The sequence below is a fragment of the Myxocyprinus asiaticus genome, chromosome 35 (genome assembly GCF_019703515.2).
Source record: "Myxocyprinus asiaticus isolate MX2 ecotype Aquarium Trade chromosome 35, UBuf_Myxa_2, whole genome shotgun sequence".
Lineage (NCBI taxonomy): Eukaryota > Metazoa > Chordata > Actinopteri > Cypriniformes > Catostomidae > Myxocyprinus > Myxocyprinus asiaticus.
This window is the reverse complement of record NC_059378.1, coordinates 7,412,916-7,434,105: the sequence shown is the minus strand read 5'-3', so window position 1 is coordinate 7,434,105 and position 21,190 is coordinate 7,412,916. Positions and strand designations below refer to the sequence as shown.

The following is a 21,190-nucleotide window of genomic DNA, read 5'->3' as shown; positions in this document are numbered from 1 at the left end:
TTTACATGAGGTTTTAAATAATCTTGCTTTTCTGCTTTTGATGTCAAAACATTAACAGATGCAAGCACAACACTTGCACACATTGGATAAGATGGTAAGAATGCCAGCAAAGGTGTTTACATGCAACGCGAAATTGGGAAAATGGCAAAAATGTACCCGTGTCGATTGGTTTATGCTTTAACCATTTATGACCTTACCCTGATAAAAGAAAGCCATTTATATGACCTTACACGATGTCAGTTTATTAAGCATAATCGGTGCAAGATCATGCATCTAAATGCACTCGGAAAGAGCTGTAGAGATAAGAACCATCACAGAAAGACAGACAGACAGACGAACGTACAGACAGACAGACTCTTACCGGCGTTGCACTGCATCTGTTGCTGGGCAGGATGGGTCTGGTGAGAAAGATTCTGGTGTTGCTGTTGTTGCTGTGCTGTGTGCTGGCCGTGGGCCTGATGCTGGGAGGGATGCTGTCCGTGCTGGCTGTGCTGGGTATGCTGTGGGTGTTGGCTGTGCGCTGTGTGCGGGTGCTGGCTGTGCTGGGTATGAGGGCCATGCTGGGAGAGGTGCTGTCCGTGAGGCGAGTTGTGGGCGGAGTGAGGGGGGTGGGACAGAGGCACCTGGCTGCCGCTGTTGTGGATGTTGTTGTGAGAGTTAGTGATGCTGTTCTGGTTGTTGAGAGGGTGTGTGCTGATGGTGCTGCTGGGGGAGTGTTGGTAAGAGCAGGAGGTGTGGGTCTGCTGGGAGGACTCCGACGGCATACCCATCAGACCTGTAAACATCAAACATAGTATTAAACAGCCTGGACAAGCAGGTAATAATAATAATAAAAATAAAAAAATTGCCTCATAAAACAAAAGGAAATTTCTCGCATGTCAAAGGGTGGGGGGGAGCAGATGTGTAGCAACTTAAAGCATTGTTTTCTTCATTTGTATCTTTGTTCTATTGGTTTTATTTGCTTATTTGTCTTTGTTAATCCTGACTCTGGTATAATTAGGAGAGAACCTGAAACAAATGTCAACTCTGTATTTTGTTGTAGTATCGATATTGGTATTGAGAACCGTCAAATTGCTTTCATATGTAAGCAAAATGAACATCATAACTGAAAAGTACTCAAATTAATTTGAATCGAATTAAATCGGAATCTAATCATGAGCATGAAATATTTGTAATTTTAATGCTGCTTGCAAACATTTTATTTAATCAGAATACACAGCTTATTTTTACTGCTGCCAATGTAATGCTTTTGGTTTATTTATGACATCTACTAGAAGGGCTATCTGGGCCATACTAACCAGCTAAACCTTGACCCCTTGGCTAAATCACATTAGCCGCTTTTCCACCATAGGGCCGAATGGTTCTCGTTGCGAAACTGTGCCGTTCTGAGCCAGCTGGCACGGTTATGATTCCTTTTGCACAGTTGTGCATGAATGTACGTAACTAATATGTCAGTTGACAATGGCATGAGAGGTAAACATTGGAGGGGGTGAGCTATGGAGGATGATCGCATATTAAATTTTTAGGACTGATTTTCCCCCCAGTTTTTACTCTACTAAAGCACGTCCCATGTCGCATGCCACCGGATATGAAAACACAGAAAGGAAAAAGTTCCCAGACTAACAAAAAAAGGACATTTATTAACAAAATATTATACGAGGAATATAATGATATATTGAAAAATATGTAATTATATATAATACAAAATATTATATGCATAATATAATGATATATTTAATTTATTTTTATATATTATAGAAAAATATACTATACTATACTAGTTAAACCTTCATCATAAAAACATGAAGATACACCAAACAAAAAAAATTTTTTAATTTTTTTTTACCAACAACCAATTTTTTTATTACATTTTATTAACCTCAACATAGCAAACTTTGCCAGCTACCTAGAAACAAATGAGTTACCATGGCGTTGGCAAACTGACAGTCTTGAGTCGGCACGTACCAAAGCCATTCCACCGGCACGGTAGAGAACTGTTAGCTAACCATGCCGAGAAAGGTTTGTAATCGTGCCGTGCCGAACCGTGCTCAAGTGGAAATACTAACGGTGCTCAGAACCGTTTGGCCGAATGGTGGAAAAGCGGCAATTAAGTCGTAGTCTTTGTGCAAGTGACAAAAGTTTGAATCTGGCTCACAACATTTCCTGATCTTGTTCCTTCCTCTTCTCACCATCCATCTCTCTGTCCCTCTCAATCAAGTGGCAAAAATGGCACAATAACGAAATCTGATTCTGTCTCTTTTAAAATGTACCAAGGCACCAACAAGGCTGAGGTGCAGAGACAGTGGCTAAGCACAGGGTCATCATTTTTCATATTAAATCATCCCAGTTCCCTATACAACTTTTTATTTGTGCTGTGATTGTTTTAAACTTGTGTCTAAAAAGGCCCGACGAACCTCCAACATCTGCACACTCAATAGCAATCACCGGAGTGTGCAGATCGTGTTCTTAAGAGGCCCTGTCCATCATGGCGCTGGCACTGTAAACCTATTTCAGTGGAGAGCTTTTAGAGCCAACTACGGCCCTGCATCGCTGCAATCGCCAGAGAACACTCATCAGTGGGGTGACAGGGGTGCATCTCTTATCAGCAGAGAAAGCCTATTGTCCAACCATGGGAGAGCACAGAAAGCAATTAGCCAGCAGCCCCCCTGAATAATAATGCGAGTTCATTACCTATTATCAAAGCCAGTGAATTAGCTCAGTGTCTCTAGCAGTGGGGTGTGAAATCCTCTCGCTGGCTTTATTTGCTCATTTTAATTGCCCAAGCTTGTCTAAGAGATTTTACTTTGACACACATAAAAAGGTAACAACTTTCAACTAATAAAACAGATGAAAGATTAAAGAAGCTCACTTCGGAAACATTAACATGAAAAGCCATTAATTTTGCGCAAAGTAGGTTAGACGTGGGTGCTCGTTTGACGTTGCACACGACAAACGCTTGTCAAGCGCTTTTTGTACATCAGTCAATCAGATTACAAACAACAGGCATTAACTTCTAAAAGACAGGCAAGCTTGCAGTGAACTAAGTCTAGCACTCAGTTCTCCTATATCATGAAAGGTTTCCATTTGAAATGGTAAACTCTTGACAATCAAAAAGATTTTACAGCCCACCCAATCTATATCTTCCTTTGTAATCCATAACACAAATGCACATAAAATACAAAGCAGCTAAGCATGATTAATGAAAATGTAATAATATCGAAAAAGCTTTGCAAACAAACGATTACTAATATTATCTTTGCATTTCTTTTAAATATGATCTAAGCAAACCGAGCAAAATGATCCCCTAACCTTAGCATGCACAATCGAGAGATATGTCGACACTGAAACTGCACCTGCAGAAAGTTCTGCACATTTCTGCAAAATTTGAACAAAGTTCTACACACTCCCTGCCCCTTGTATGTTTGTATATTAAATGTTTGGCTAGACTGATATTGCTTTCAGCTAACAATAAGAATGTAGTACTTTTTAGATTTTCCCCCAAAATCAGCGCCAAAAAATGCGAAAACAAGTCTGCAGATTTCATCTGGGCCTGGTCATCATTCTTTTACTGTAGAATCTGATGGAACGGCCAAGTCTAAAACTCACCCTGTTGGTTGTAGGACTGCTCAAACACAGTCTTGTAAAGGCTGCGGAAGGAGGCACTGAGATCTTCAAAGTCAGAAAAGAGCAGCTGCTTGTCGCGGTCTGGTATATTGTACTGGGCCTGAGGGGGCTGCTGCAAGCTCATGGGTTGGGACACCGGCTCTGGATGACTTGTCACCTGAAAGGAGGAGAGGAGGAGGATGATAATGGTTGTGCATAGGGAAGATTGGAAGATTAGCTACAATGACAGAAATCAGCATTGCCACTCTTAACGGCAGCACTGCTCAGCCAGGCCCTGTGACCGGCAGATTAGAGCTCAGATAGAACATGACAGCACTGACTAGAGCACTCAGCATCACAGCAGAGGAAATAAACTGCAAGCCACACTGCAGTGCAATATGCAGGAGTGAAATCTCAGCATAGGCACACGAAACCTCTATTGCAGACTCTTGACCATTTATTTATGAGCATGGCAGAATCTGTACAAAACCACACAGACATGATCAAAACAGACATGCCTTCTGAGAGTCTCTCTTTAGTTTTTTTTTTTTTTTTTTTTACAGCTATTTATTCTGTAAATAAGAGCTTGGCAAAGCTAACTGAGCAATACAAGTGAAATCGACAGCAAGATCATAAAACAATGTGCCCAAACATGCATTGATTTATAAAACAAATCCTTCTAAAGATAAATATCCTTCTAACAATGAATGTTTCAGGGTAACCAACCATTAACGATTTTCTGATCAAAATGAAGTAGATTTTGTGTCAAAATTTAAACATCTTTGAAACTACAAGTGTGGGACTCCAAAGTGGAGCTGCTTACTGTTTTGTTTCTGCAAAGATGGCTTTCATGCCCAGAATGATTGATTCATTGAATGGCACACAAGGCCACCATAATGCTGAGCATATTTGTGGCTTCCACAAGGGCAGAGGATCTGCCATGTCTAGTTCGAGACAACAGTGTTTGACAGGCTAGAGAAGCAGGCAAAACAGTCATCTGCCACTCCTCCGAAGTCTAATTCTAGCTGTTGGTGCTAACTGGTGAGGGGAAATTTATGTATTCTGAACACAGTGTAAAGCTAATACAAACAAGTGTCAATGACAGATAATTGTTAGCACCAGTGTTCTCCCCCAGTGTTTAACTATTTTCTTTTTGTTATAGAAAGGTCACATTAAAACTTACTTAGAAACATTGTACTATGCCTTTATTTTTGGTACTTTTCAAATGCCTTATATGTAAAGATTTTATGTTAGCCTTGCCCCAGACCCAGACTTTCAATACTAAACTAAGAAAATCTATTATAAATATACAAATTACATGTTTAAAACTATGATATTATAAACAACGTGAAATAATTATTGTGTGAATATGATATCTATAATTTCTTTTTTAAAAGTACAACTATCCCACAGTTTTGGTGTCATTTCCATCACACCAAACAAAATTTGCCCCTAACAAAACATTTAAAAAAGTTAGTCTATTTGTTAACCAAGTCAACAAAAGGGTCAGTGAAGAGCACCTTTGAGATGAAATAGGAGACAAGTGATGTTTGAAGAAAACAAAGATAATTGAAGTTAAATAACACTTGTGAGCAGAATATTTTCATTGGGCACCATTTCCAAACAAGGTGTAATTTTTTCAAATTAGGCAAAAAGTGTGAAAATATTGTGTTTATGTTTAATTGAGTGTACTGTATTTAAGATACATAAAACGCTATGGAATTAGTCTTAGCAAGACAAAGGAGTCAGTTTTATTTATTTTAAAAACTTTTAAATGTAATTTTCATTAGAGATGCTACAACACCAATTTTTCAAGACAGATACAAGTACCAAATACCTAATTTTATGTTTTGGCCAATACCGAGTACCAATACGAGTACGGTAGTTTTGTGTATGCATACATATGCCATTCTATTTGTATTTGATATATTTATATAGCCAATATAAGCATTTTAAGTGTTGGGAGCTTTGTTCAGGAGCGGGTTTGGTTATCAGCAATATTAATAATTATCAAAGATAATTCTTAATTATTAAAATCAATAGAACATTGATTAGAATCAACATTAGATTTTTAATCCTTTAAATCAACAATAAAGATAACTATCAATTATAAAATTCAATAGAATATAAATTATCATCAAAGATAATTATTAAAATCATCAGAACATTGATTAGAATTAACATTAGCTTATTAATCCTTCAAATCAACAATCATCAAAGATATCTATCAATGATCAAAATCAATAGAATATTAATAAGGATTAATATTGCCAGGGCACCACCCTGGAATCAGGGACTAATAACCAGACAGTATAACAGTCTCACTATAGGATTGTTCTCTAAAGAAAGTCGACGTCCGGAGAACATCGACATTCAAAAGTAAACAATGAAGGCTTAAATTCGAGCACTGACATCCCTTGCCAGCCCTTGACACAGGTGCATGCAGAACAATACCAAAACACTTCTCTTTAAAGTATAACAAAGTTTATTGATGCAGTAATATCAATTAATAATCAATACAATGCAGTCGATAAACTTCCGAATTCCAACAACAAACTAAACGGTAACATGATTAGATATGGTAACAAATAAGCCTATAATACATGAGGAGTGTATGTGTGTGTGTGTGTGTGGGTGTGTAAGGAGAGAAGGAGGGCACAAAATGGCAGATGTGGCTCTCGTGGAGAATACGTCACATGAGGTTTCCGGCAAGAGAATGTGGCCGCGAATGTGGATGGAGAGACTGGTTAATGGCGCCTGCCCGTTTAACGCAGGTCTCCACTGGTACGATAACTTAGGGACAAAGTGGGCTCTACTGCCAAGTTATCTGCTCGCCAAATGTGTGTGCGGGTATGTTTGTGAGGGGTCGTGTGTGTGTGCAGTTAGTACGAGAGAGAGAGAGAACAGAGTGATGGAACCGAAGCCAGTTTTAGCGATTGTGGGAGAGAAGGCAACCGTTATTGTATCACTCAGAGACACGTTGAACAGCTCGTAATCCGTTCGCTGCGGCCGTTGGTTCTTTAATGGATAAACTCAGTGTGCCGGTCTCACCCGCGATTGCGGAAATGTACAAACAGTCCAACGTGGTTGAACGACAACACAGCAAATCTTATTCGTGGTAACAGTAAGTTACAGTAATACCTTAAGTACAGTGCCTTGCAAAAGTATTCAGACCCCTGACCAATTATCTCATATTACTGAATTACAAATTGTGCATTGAAATTTCATTGTTTGATATTTTATTTTAAAACACTGGAACTCAAAATCAATTATTGTTAGGTGACATTGGTTTTATATTGGGAAATAAATAATAAAAAAAAATAATAAAAAAAATGAAATATCTTGCTTGCATAAGTATTCAACCTCTGTGCTGTGGTAACTGCCAGGTTACAACGGTGAAAGAAATTGCCCTAACGAGGACACAATTACTTTATCACTGGCATCTACCTGTGAATCATTAAAGTTGCAAATCACATTTTCTGGATAAAAAAACCCATTGTTGAAGGATCATTGGTCAGGCTGTGAATCTGAAGGAAAATGAAGACCAAAGAGCATTCCACAGAAGTTAGAGATAAATTAATAAAAATGCATAGATTAGGGAAAGGGTACAAAATAATATCCAAATGTTTGGATATCCCAGTGAACACAGTTGTATCAATAATCAGGAAGTGGAAGCTGCACCACACCACCCAGGCACTGCCAAGAAAAGGCCATCCCTCAAAACTCAGTGCTCTAACAAAAAGGAGACTTGTGAGAGAAGCCACAGAGAGGCCAACAATCACTTTGAAGGAGCTACAGAGTTCAGTGGCTGGGAGTGGAGTAATGGTGCACCAGTCAACCATATCAAGAGCACTGCATAACGCTGGCCTGTATGGGAGGGTGACAAGAAAGAGGCCTTTACTCAAAAAGTACCATCTATAAGCACGTCTGGAGTTTGCCAGAAAGCTGAGTGACCCAGCTGGGAGAAGATTTTGTGGTCAGATGAGACCAAGATAGAGCTTTTTGGCCAAAACTCAAAGCGCTATGTGTGGTGCAAACCTAACACTTCCTATGCCTCAAGACACACCATCCCTACAGTGAAGTATGTTGGTGGCAGCATCATGCTGTGGGGATGCTTCTCATCAGCAGGGACTGGCATCTTATTAGAACTGAAGGAAGAATGGATGGAGCAAAATATAGGGAAATACTGCAAGAGAACCTGCTTTAGTCCGCAAAAAACTGAAGCTTGGGAGGAAATTCACCTTTCAGCATGACAATGATCCCAAGCACAAGGCCAAAGCAACACTGGAGTGGCTCAAGAACAAAAACATAAATGTCCTACAGTGGACCAGTCAAAGTCCTGATCTCAATCCTATTGAGAATCTGTGGCACTATTTGAAAATTGCAGTCCACAACACCCAACCAACCTGAACAACCTGGAGCAAATCTGCCAAGAAGAATGAGCCAAAATAACTTCGTCACTGTGTGCAAAGCTGGTACATATACCCAAAAGACTTAAAGCAGTTACTGCAGCAAAAGGTGGCTCGACCAAATATTAACGTGTGGGGGTTGAATACTTATGCAAGCAAGATATTTCAGTTTTTTTTATTTTTCATAAAAAATATTTCCCCCCAAAAAACAAAAAAACAATGTCACCTTACAATAACTGATTTTGAGTTGCAGTGTTTTAAAATAAAACATAAATCAGAATGAAATTTCAGTGTACCATTTGTAATTCATTAATATGAGAGAATTGGTCAGGGGTCTGAATACTTTTGCAAGGAACTGTATTATTAGCAGCAATGAGCGGACTCAGTGGTCCGTAAACTGTACAAGCAATAGCCATGATACACAAGAATAACACACTATAATAATCTATCTCTGCCCAGACGCAAACCTCTTGAGTCACGTGAGGACACGGGTAGTATGTGTGTTCGTCCGTCGTTTGACTCCTACTCGGTTCGTCGAAGCTCGGGTGATGACAGGAGGCCGTTTCCTCGCTCTGTCGGTGGGCGGTACGGCGGCTGATTCTTGGTGGTCTGGCAGAGAAAAGTCGACTCTGTTGAAGAGGGAAGAGAAATATTCTTTCTTCACTTCTGCAGGCAAATGAGTGAGATACGGATTGCTCAGCATTCTCCTTCGGATCCGTTAGCGTGATCGGTCTAACACGGATAAATCTCAGCTCATCCAGCGATACTGAGATTGTATGGTCAAAGTTCAGGTATATACGTTACTTCCTTGGGCAATGAGGCTACACCTGGGAGCAGCAGGGCTGCAAGTATACGAGGCACATACTGTCGCTGGAAGCAAAGCTTAGAAAGGTCTCCAAGGTTTTATACTCTCGATGACGTCATGGCTGAGGGGCACTTCTGTCGTGCGTTTCAATCCAATAGGAGTTGAGAGTTCGATCCTTCAGAATTTCACACATGGGTGTAAAGTGAGCAAGGCTTCATGGGATCTGTAGTCTGTTTTGGACTTCCTTTGTTTGATTTTGGTGCCGTTGTTGTGGCTATCAGGCTTTGAGTGTTCCTATAGGCCGCAATCAGGCTTTATGACTGTATGTTGGCCTGCCTTTGTCTCCTATTTGTGTACATAAGGCCTAACATAAGTAGTTAAAAAAGAAAATTTAGGACCACTTTACCAGGGTGTAGCTTAACTATAAAGTACCAGCTAACAGGTATGATAAGTTATTCATCCTTTAACTGTGTTATTTTATGCATATTGTTCTGGGCATTCACAAAGTGGGCAATGCGGCCTTAGTATTGATTGTCAGGCTCAACGCAACAAACCCAGAATGATCAAAGTTCGACGTTCGTTTGATTGATTTATCCTGTGGTGTTGATGGGCTAAGTGAAAGTGACAGACAATAACTACTATCCCTTTTCCAGCGTCTTCTTTACACATAACACATGATTTTTGGAGTCACAGTCTAAAGAAAGTCATCAGGCGCAAGTCTAAAGAAAACGCTCTTTTGCTCTCCCTCAAACTCAAGCATGCAGAGAGAGTGAGAAAAGCCGCATATATCATGTAAAGATGAATTAAATGAAATCTCAATTGCTAGTTTCAAATGGTTTTCTTTTTATCATTTCTTGCTGTTTTTTATCTGTCAAAATGGCAGAAAGCATTTGGAATTATCCCTTAAAAAAATCATGGACATCTGACAAGCCCTTGGGAAAGCGATCTCTTGCTCACAAACACAAGCGTGCAAAGAAACAGAAGTTGCATTTACAGTGGTGGCCAAAAATATTGTCACCATTGGTAAATATAAGCAAAGAAGGCTATGAAAAAAATCTGCATTGTTTATCCTTTTGATCTTTTATAAAAAAATAAATAAAATAAAAAAAAATAAAACACAAAAATCTACCTTTAATTGAAGTAAAACAATTGAAACGGGGAAACATCTCATTATAAAATATTTTTCTCAAACGCACTGGCCATAATTATTAGCACCCTTTTATACAATACTTTTGCAACCTCCTTTTGACAAGATACCAGCTCTTGCAGGTGGTATAGCTGCCCATTCGTCTTGGCAAAATGCCTCTAGGTCATGCAAAGTCTTGGGTCGTCTTGCATGAATCACACGTTTGAGATATCCCCAGAGTGGCTCAGTGATATTAAGGTCAGGAGACTGTGATGGCCACTCTGTAGAGATCCTCTATGGAGGAATGGTCTAAGATCCCTTGCCAGGTTGGAGAACACCTGGCAAGGGATCTGAAACCATTCCTCCATAGAGGATCTCTACAGATCCTTCAAATTCAGAGGTCCATGTTGGTGGACTCTCTTCTTCAGTTCACCCCACAAATTTTCTATGGGGTTCAGGGAACTGGGATGGTCATGGCAGAACCTTGATTTTGTGGTCTGAACTATTTTTGTGTTGATTTTTTTATGTTTGTTTTGGATCATTGTCCTGCTGGAAGATCCAACCAGGGCCCATTGTAAGCTTTCTGGCAGAGGCATTCAGGTTTTTATTTTTTATCTGTTGGTATTTGATAGAGTCCATGATGCCATGTATCCGAACAAGATGTCCAGGACCTCTGGCAGAAAAACAGCCCCACAACATTAAAGATACAGCACCACATTTAACCGTGGGCATTGGGTACTTCTTCATCTCTGTGTGCGCCAAATCCATCTCTGGTGTTTGCTGCCAAAAAGCTCTTTTTTGTTTCATCTGGCCATAGAACCTGGTCACATTTGAAATTCCAGTAGTGTCTGGCAAACTGAAGATGCTTGAGTTTGTTGTTGGATGAGAAAACCTTCCCAAACAACTTGTGGTGATGTCTGATATATACAGCTGTGCTCAAAAGTTTGCATAACCTGGCAGAAATTGTGCAATTTTGGCATTGATTTTGAAAATATGACTGATCATGCAAAAACAATCTTTTATTTAAGGATAGTGATCATGTGAAGCCATTTATTATCATATAGTTGTTTGGCTCCTTTTTAAATCATAATGGTAACAGAAATCACCCAAATGGCCCTGATCAAAAGTTTACTTACCCTTGAATGTTTGGCCTTGTTACAGACACACAAGGTGACACACACAGGTTTAAATGGCAATTAAAGATTAATTTCCCACACCTGTGGCTTTTTAAATTGCAATTATTGTCTGTGTATAAATAGTCAATGAGTTTATTAGCTCTCACATGGATGCACTGAGCAGGCTAGATACTGAGCTATGGGGAGCAGAAAAGAACTGTCAAAAGACCTGCGTAACAAGGTAATGGAACTTTATAAAGATGGAAAAGGATATAAAAAGATATCCAAAGCCTTGAAAATGCCAGTCAGTACTGTTCAATCACTTATTAAGAAGTGGAAAATTCAGGGATCTCTTGATACCAAGCCATGGTCAAGTAGACCAAAAAAGATTTCAGCCACAACTGCCAGAAGAATTGTTCGGGATACAAAGAAAAACTCACAGGTAACCTCAGGAGAAATACAGGCTGCTTTGGAAAAAGACGGTGTGGTTGTTTCAAGGAGCACAATACGACAATATTTGAACAAAAATGAGCTGCATGGTCGAGCTGCAGAAAGAAGCCTTTACTGCGCCAGTGCCACAAAAAAGCCTGGTTACAATATGCCTGACAACACCTCGAAACGCCTCTGGAGTGACGAGACCAAAATAGAGCTTTATGGTCACAACCATAAGCGCCATGTTTGGATTGGGGTCAACAAGGCCTATAGTGAAAAGAATACCATCCCCACTGTGAAGCATGGTGGTGGCTCACTGATGTTTTGGGGGTGTGTGAGCTCTAAAGGCACGGGGAATCTTGTGAAAATTGATGGCAAGATGAATGCAGCATATTATCAGAAAATACTGGCAGACAATTTGCATTCTTCTGCACAAAAGCTGCGCATGGGACGCTCTTGGACTTTCCAGCACAACAATGACCCTAAGCACAAGGCCAAGCTCACCCTCCAGTGGTTACAGCAGAAAAAGCTGAAGGTTCTGGAGTGGCCATCACAGTCTCCTGACCTTAATATCATCGAGCCACTCTGGGGAGATCTCAAACGTGCAGTTCATGCAAGACGACCAAAGACTCTGCATGACCTGGAGGCATTTTGCCAAGACGAATGGGCAGCTATACCACCTGCAAGAATCTGGGGCCCTCAAAGATAACTATTTCAAAAGACTGCATGCTGTCATTGATGCTTAAGGGGGCAATACACCGTATTAAGAACTAAGGGTATGCAGACTTTTGAACAGGGGTCATTTCATTTTTTTCTTTGTTGCCATGTTTTGTTTTATGATTGTGCCATTCTGTTATAACCTACAGTTGAATATGAATCCCATAAGAAATAAAAGAAATGCGTTTTGCCTGCTCACTCATGTTTTCTTTAAAAATGGTACATAAATTACCAATTCTCCAAGGGTATGCAAACTTTTGAGCACAACTGTATATATATATATATATGTATATATATATTTTTTTTAGACTTCCTGACCCCAAGACCCAAATATTTCTCCAGCTGTGATCCTTGGAGATTCTTTGGCCACTTGAACCATCATCCTCACTGTGTGTGGAGACAATATAGACACACATCCTTTTCCAGGCCGATTCTTAACATCTCCAGTTGAGTGGAACTTGTTAATTATTGCCCTGCTGGTGGAAATGGGCATTTTCAATGCTTTGGCTATTTTCTTATAGCCACTTTCCATTTTGTGAAGCTTGACAACCTTTTGCCGCACATCAGAACTATATTCTTATAGTCTAAATCACTGTGATTGATGATTAAGGGAATTTAGCCTGTGTGTTACCACATATTTATACCCCTGTAAAACAGGAAGTCATGGCTGAACAATTTCATGTTCCTAGTCACCCAGGTGCACTAAAAAATGTAAAATATGAATGGGAATATACTTCAGATATAGTTTACTCATAAGAATTTCTAGGGGTGCCAATTTTTTTTTCCACAGCCTTCTTTGCTCATATTACCAAGGATGCCAATATTTTTGGCCACCACTATTATCAGGTAAAGATGAATTAAAGAAAACTGATGGTCTAGAATAAAATGGTTTAAACACAAAAATGCTTCTCATGTTTTCAAACTGGTCTTAGAAGTACCATCCACAGCACGTGCAACCATGTCATTATGTTAATATACTTGGAAATACAAATAATGACAACAAAACAGAGTACGAGTATTGTCAGATGTTAATTTAGTAAATTTTCTGAAGGATTTGGCAAGTAAATTTTTTAAAAACACTGGCTAACACTATTACAAAACGGATGCGAACGGAAGAACATGAGGTCACTTACTAGCATGCTACATTAGCAGTGGAGACTTCTAATTGTACACAAGAAATATGAGCAGTGGGAGTGAGATGACACACTATGCATCACTGTAAAAATGAGCACACATAATCTAGTTACGTTCAAACAGACCTCAGTGTTTGAATCAGCTGGGCTAGAGGGAGAGATGGAGTTGAAAAAGACAGACAGAGACAGAGCGAAAAAGCATTGTCTGGTCTGCTGAAGTGAATCTATCAGTGTCTGTGCTGGATCAATGCTGAGAGCCTGGAGTGATGAACATGCAGGGATTCTAGGGAACCACAACAAAGAGGTGGAATCTCTGGTGGGAGGACATCAGAAGCAGCGTTTCTCTTTAGCGGCGCTCCATTAGTATGAGCTCTGCCTTTCATTCCCTTAACCCCTGTGTCAGCATGCTCCCATGCAAAGGCCTTCATACTCCGGCATTCTGACAAACACACGTTATACGGAAGGCTGGTTCTCAAAAAACTGAGCTCCAGAATGAGACTCTCTAAGCTTTCCCCAACCTCTCCACATTCTAGATAGTTTAAAGAGCAAAATGGCCACGTGGTACGCGAGCAAATGTTCAAGAATGGGCGGGGCCATGATTTTTCCAGAAGCTCATGATTACTGGATAAAACGTTTTAATAGGGCTGGGTATCGATACAGATTTTCCGATTAGATTCCAATTCACAAAATCTCACTTAGAGTCTGATTCAATTTGATCTGATTTTTTTTTTTTCGATTAATGCTTTTTATTGATTCACACATTTGAAACAGAAAAGGAAAACATATATTCATAGAATCAACTATAACCCCCATTATTCCCTTTCCCCCCTCCCAATCCCGCCCTGACCCTCAACAAATATCTCTGTGGTCACAACTTGAGTTACAGAAAAAAATAAAAATATATATAATAAAAATAGTAATCACACACATTTAAAATGGCACTTCTCTCTCCACATCCCCTCCCCGAGAGTCCTCCAAAAAGGCTAAATAGCATCCCCATTTTTTATTGAACAAATCTAAGTTGCCTAGCCTTCTATATGATATCTCCTCGAATACCGCTACCCTGCCCATCTCTGTGCATCACTCTTGAAATGAGGGCACTCCAGCGGACTTCCATCCCGTAAGAATGATCTGTCTGCCGATCATAACACTGGCTACGACCCAATTTTTTATGCATTTATCCCCTATATTAATGACCATCCCGTCACCTAAAATACAGAGTCTGGGGCAAAATGAAATTTGAGTGCCCAATACATCACACATAAAACTCTGAACCCTCAACCAAAATTCTTGGATCTTAACAGACCACCAAATAACATGGGTTGTGTCCCCATCTTCTGATTGGCATCGCCAGCAGGTGGGTGTGTCTTTACGACAAAGCCTATACAATCTAGAGGGGGTCCAATAGAATCGATGTAAAATCTTAAATTGCATAAGGTGCACCCTTGCATCTCTAGATGTAGACTTGACATTTTTTTAATCTTAGCCCACACTCCCTCCTCCAATACCAAGTTTAATTCTTTCTCCCATAATCTCTTGAGAGAAGTTGAAGCCCCATCCCCCAGACCCTGAATTAGCAGGAAGTAATACACTGATGCCTCATGACCTTTTCCAAAAGCAGTAATCACCACACCCAGAGTATCTGCCGCTCAAGGGGGGTGTATACTACTCCCAAAAATAGTACAAAGCAGGTGGCGCAGCTGTAAGTACCTGAAGAATTGAGACCTGGGAATCCCAAAACGTTGAACCATATTTTCAAAGGATCTCAACACTCCACTCTAATATAGGTCACCGAGCGTATATACACCTCCCTCACAATCCACTCTGACCAGCAGAAAGGGGACTTATTAATACATAATTTGGGGTTCAGCCATATGCTTGAAGCAACATTTAAATAAATGTCTGAATTAAACACTCTGGACACTTTTGTCCATATCGAGTGCAAATGCGAGATAACGGGGTGTAACTTAACTTCTCCGGTTAGTTTGATAGAAAGGCTTTGCAATGGCGAAATAAGGGCAAGAACTTCCTGTTCAATACAAAACCAGGGAGGGGCTCTCTCAGATGGAAGCGTCCAATGAGCCAAATGTCTGAGACCGAATGCATAATAATAAAACAAAATCTTGGGTAGGCCTAGCCCACCTTTGTCAATCGGCTTATAACTTAATGAAGTGTAATCTGGGACGTCAACCATTCCAAATGAAAGACTTTACTATAATATGAAATTTCTTGAAAAAGAGAGGGGACATCTATAGGGAGAGATTGTAACAAGTAGCTGAATTCATTTTAATAACATTAACCTTCCCAGTCATAGATAAATGTAATGAAGCCCACCTGCTCACATCGCTCAAAAACCTTTTTATTAAAGGGTCAAAATTAACTCTAATTAAATCACACAAATTTGCTGGGAATAAAATACCCAAATACTTAATGCCCTGTTTGGGCCACTGGAAGGTGCCCGGCTGAAAAGCCATTACCGGGCAGTATGCTGTCAGGGCCAAAGCTTCGGATTTAGACCAATTCACTCTGTATCCTGAGAACTTAGAAAAGGAGTTAATAATTCTGTGGAGGCAAGACACAGATCAAGTAGGGCTGGAGACAAACAATAAAATATCATCTGCGCAAAGCAAAACCTTATGCGCCATACCACCCGCCACCACCCCCGGAAAATCATCCTCCTTTCTTATCGCGGTTGCTAATGGTTCCAGGGCAAGACAGAACAATAAGGGGGAAAGAGGGCAACCCTGCCGGGTGCCCCTATGCAGAGTAAAATAATCTGAAATTAATCAATTCGTTTGAACCGCCGTTACCAGGTGTCTATAAAGTAACTTAATCTACCCAATAAAAGTATTCCTGAACCCGTACATTTCCAAAATCTAAAAAGATAATCCCATTCTACCATATCAAACGCCTTTTCGGCGTCAAGTGAGATGGCAGCGACCGGAGACTGATCGTTCGCCACTGACCGCGTGACATTAATGAAACGTCTAATGTTACCAGAAGAGTTACGGCCCCGAATAAACACCACCTGATCTATATGTATAAGATATATCATAACTTCACTTAATCGGTCAGCCAAAATTCTTGACAATATTTTAACGTCTAGTTGGATCAGGGAAATTGGACGGTAACTCTTACACTCGCATGGATCTTTGTCCTTTTTAAAAATCAGACTGATCCGGCCTTGTGTCTTGATTGGCAGAAGCTTTCCATTCTTTAATGATTCCGTATAAACTTCTAGCAAAAGTGGAGCCAGCTCTGTAGCATAAGATCTAAAAAATTCAGTGGCAAAGCCATCTGGCCCCGGAGCCTTGCCTGTGGGCAAGGCTTTAATTACCTCGCCAAGTTCCTCCAATGTTATCAGAATCAAGAGAATTTTTTTGCTCAGCCATGAGTTTAGGAAGTTCTAATGGTTCCACAAAGTTTCTAATATCCTCATCAGTAGTCGAAGACGTGGAGCTATAAAGATCAAGATAGTATTCTTTAAAAGCATTATTAATATCAATGGCTGAGGTAAATATTTCACCACCAGCAGATTTCCCCGAGGGAATGGTAGAAAAATACTCTCTCTGTTTTATATATCAAGCCATAAGTTTTCCTTCCTTGTCTCCCGATGACTGTCTTGCCCTAAATAGTTAAAACTCACAACAAATTTATATTATATCTGTATTTCAATCGGGTCAATTCTCTGAGGCCATCAGACGACATTCGGTGCTTCAGCTCTGCCTCGGCACTTTTAATATTCCCTTCCAATTCCACAAGTTCTTGTGCTTTGGATTTTTTGATGAATGCGGCATAATGTATGATCCGGCCCCTAAGAACCACCTTAAATGCCTCCCAAGCCACGCCCACAGAGGGTACTGAGGACCAGTTGGTCTCGATACAGACACTGACTTCAGCCTTTAACATTTGTTCAAATTCAGGATTTTGCAAAAGGGATACATTAAAGCGGCAACTATATGATTTCCTTTTCTCCATATGTGGCAACACCTATAAACACTCCAGGGTGTGATCTGAGATTAAAATGTTTCCAATTGAACAATCAACAACAGATGAAATGAGGGACTTAGATATAAAAAAAATCTATTATAGAGTAAATCTTATGGACTGATGAAAAAAATGTATAGTCCCTACCAGATGGGTTCAAAAGTCTCCAAATATCTGTAAGACCAAGATTTTTACACATCCTGTGAAGCGTCAATGTTGCTCTAGGGGGCTTGCACACTTTTGCTTCACTATGATCAAGGACTGAGTCATCAAAAGATTAAAGTCTCCTCCCAATATTATATCATGTGGGGTGCCAGCGGTTTGCAACATCCCTTCGAGATCTATAAAAAAGCCCTGATCATCAATGTTAGGTGCATAAATATTAGCCAAAATAAGACTTTGTCCCTGAATTTCAGCTAAAACAATAATGACTCTTCCTAATTTATCTTAAATTTGTTTGAGACATTTGAATTGTAGATGTTTACTTATCAGCATAATGATCCCCTGCTCTTACTCGAGCCAGCACTATAAAAAAAAAATGCCCACCCCCATAACTTTCCAAATTTTTCAGCTTCCTGCGGAGAAAGCTGAAGAAACACTATATCATTTTTCTTACGCTTAAGTAGAGAAATAACCTTCCTTCTTTTTATGGGGTGCCCCAACCATTCACATTCCACATGGAGAGAGACAATCCACTCATATTAACATTTGACATTTTGACAAATAAGAAAAAATATATTGTGTGTCAAAAACAAGATTATAAAGACCACATTCCAACATTAGTGCAACCATTAGAACCTGAACATCCCCCAGAACCAAACAAACAGAAAAAAGAAAAACGTGCGCATTAACTCCGTGCACGACAGCACCAACTGGTGTCCATCCCTCCAAACTCAAACAGTCCATGTACGCCTACGAGAACCCTCGTGACAACTTTGCCATCGGATTACCTAAATCCGTGTTTCTATAAAAATTTTGTGAGACAGAATTACAAGGCAAAGATAATCTATAAAACAAACTCCAGCCAATATAGGCAGAATAAACACAAAGAGCATGTAGATTCATCCATAAATCTGACCTGAAGCTGTGTTACTCTACAAAATAAACTATTTAAATGACTTGTCTTAGCTGTATGATTAAAGTTATCCAGCGTCATACAGTGAGTAGTTTTCATTCAAGACAGTGGCAGGTCTATTTGGCTGCATTTACACTTAAAGTCTGATATTTTGATACAAATCCGCTTTCGTGTCCAGATGTTTACATTTACATTAGACATAACTGATTGTTTACATTAATACCTCACCAAAACGGCATTTTCACGGAATTCTTAAATGTATTTTGCAATTTTACAGTTTATTTGCAATACCGCAACTCTGCGAGCACTCTCTAAGCCCATTTCCACTGAAATTCCCACGGTTCTCGTCTAGTTCACAGCCGGGGCAATCTGAAGCCTGTCACAAACTGGCTGCACCTTTCCAATGACTTGAAACCAGAACAGTGACATATCGTGTTACATGGTTAGGTGATAGTTTTACGTATCTCATAAACAAACATGGCGCGTCACAGTGTTTGTGTACAGCTTTTAGTTCTGTTTTTGAGGACGATTTTAAACATACAGAGAAATGCAATCCAACGTTATCACATTGCTCAACAACATTGCCAGAGATGACATCTACGCTCAAGAAGACAAGTAACATAATTACATTATTTTGTGTGAACTTTTTAATGTGGCTTAACTTGCTAAGTTCTATAAACTGTAACAATAGAATCATTATTAAAGGAATAGTTCACCCAAAAATGAAAGTTTTCTCATCATTTAATCACCTTCATGCCATCCCAGATGTGTATGACTTGCTTTCTTCAGCAGAACACAAACAAAGATTTTTAGAAGAATATTTCAGCTCTGTAGGTCCATACAATGCAAGTGAATGGGTGCCAAAATGTTTGTGCTCCAAAAAGCACATAAAGGCAGCATAAAAGTAATCCATAAGGCTCCAGTAGTTAAATCCATATATTCAGAAATGATTTGATAGGTGTGAGTGTGAAACAGATCAATATTTAAGTCCTTTTTTCCCTCTCCCTGCCAAGTAGGGGGCGAAGGCATGAAAAATGTGAATCACCACACAAGAATGTAAAAGTGAAAGTTAAAGTGGAGATTGACTGAGCAGGGAGGAGAATTTATAGTAAAAATTGACTAAAATATTGATCTGTTTCTCACCCAGACCTATCAAATTGCTTCTGAAGACATTGATTTAACCACTGGAGTCTTATGGATTACTTTTATGCTGACATATGTGGTTTTTGGGAGCTTCAAAATTTTGGCACCTGTTCACTTGCATTATATGGACCAAAAGAGCTGGGAAATTCTTCTAAAAATCTTAATTTGTGTTCTGCTGAAGAAAGAAAGTCATTCAAATCTGGATGGCATAAGGGTGAGTAAATGTGAACTATTCCTTTAACATTGGTGTAGTATATGGTTATACTTGGATTTCTGCCATAGCATATAACATTATGTTTACGTCTTGATTGAGAATTCCACCGGTTTACTTAACAGATAGGTGCGATCTTCCTACTTTAGTGAGCAGCTGGTCAAAAGTCTCCTTACTGAACAAAACAATGCACAAAATAAGACGAGAAGAGTGTAAAGAAAGCTAACAATGCTGGCAAATCTAATAACATACTGAGATCAGTTTTGGAACACCAGTGTGAATCATTTCTCTCTATTTATCTCGGATCTCTGTAGAAGACCATTTTGCAAGTAGAGTGCTTGTTACGTTTGAGTTTCCTGTTTGTTTGTTTTTTTATTGTTGTTATAGAGTGATGAAGTACTCTTTGCTACAGACGGTAGCTATTGTTGTTGTTTGTAAAACTTTGGTGACAAAAAATTATCCTGCCCTCCGCACCCTGACAAAATCGGTTCCTGCATGGAGACCAGCAAGCTTTTGGGGCCGGTGCGGAACCAGTTTTTCCTCCCCATTCTGCGGTGGAGATGCGCAGAACAGAGAATTTGCTCCAGCCCAGGAACCTGCCCCCGAACCATGCCAGTGGAAAAGGGGTATCTGAGTACACACCCACACAAAGCACATAAGTTGCATGTCAGTCAGTCAAATGGCGCAAGGGTACAGAAATAAGGAAATACAAAGTGATCTTTATTCCCATTATGTGTAGTTTTTCTCTCTAATCTTTTTTTTTTTTGGCATGTAAATGAGATCAAAGTGGTTGTCTTGTGATCAGCTGGTCGAACTAGATCAACGTAATAAGCACCCCTGGCATAGAGTAAAAGATAAATCTTGTGATTTTAAGAATCAGTGTTCATTCAAATGAAGATTGCGATCAACTGAAAAATAGCTTTTTTTGCTATCCAGCCCCACTTTTTAAAAACCTTTACATATTGCACTCACAAAGAGCAATTTCCAGCCAGTGAAATATTTTTGAGGAAAATTTACATTCAATATAAAAATTTCCATGACTTTTCCAGGCCTGGAAATTACATTTTTCAAATTTCATCCATTTAAAGGAATCTACCATTGAAAAACCCATATTGATCAACTACTTATCTAATTATTGGGCTCAATGTCCATGGTGTTAATTGTACTATGTGTCAAAGTTTCTTAAGAGAAGATCTTACCGGTGTGTAGCTGTGCACACTGCCCACACTGTTGAGATTAACAGAGGCCAGACTCTGGTCAGACAGGCTATTGTTAAGGCTGCTTCGAGGGCTGTCACTCCCATCCTGGTCAGGGTTATACAGTGCCACCTGGAAATCAAGCAAGGGGAAAAAAGTGAGTAAGCTACTAAGCTATTTAATCTTTTGTCAGGTACATTCCAGAGGTTAGATTGACACTTGACAACGATCTGTCTTC

The 21,190-nt window shown here is 39.7% G+C and overlaps 1 protein-coding gene across 3 annotated transcripts in view; it reads right to left on the bottom strand.

The window, feature by feature from the left end:
- LOC127426192 (forkhead box protein J3-like) overlaps positions 1–21,190 on the bottom strand; it is a 167,989-nt gene that overhangs the window by 20,034 nt on the left and 126,765 nt on the right. For all 3 annotated transcript variants that reach the window (XM_051672834.1, XM_051672836.1, XM_051672835.1), the window contains 3 exons: positions 20,956–21,084; positions 3,607–3,781; positions 362–775 (listed from right to left, as the gene is read on the bottom strand). In XM_051672834.1, coding sequence (XP_051528794.1) covers positions 362–775; positions 3,607–3,781; positions 20,956–21,084 — 718 coding nt within the window. The remainder of the gene's footprint in view (positions 1–361; positions 776–3,606; positions 3,782–20,955; positions 21,085–21,190) is intronic.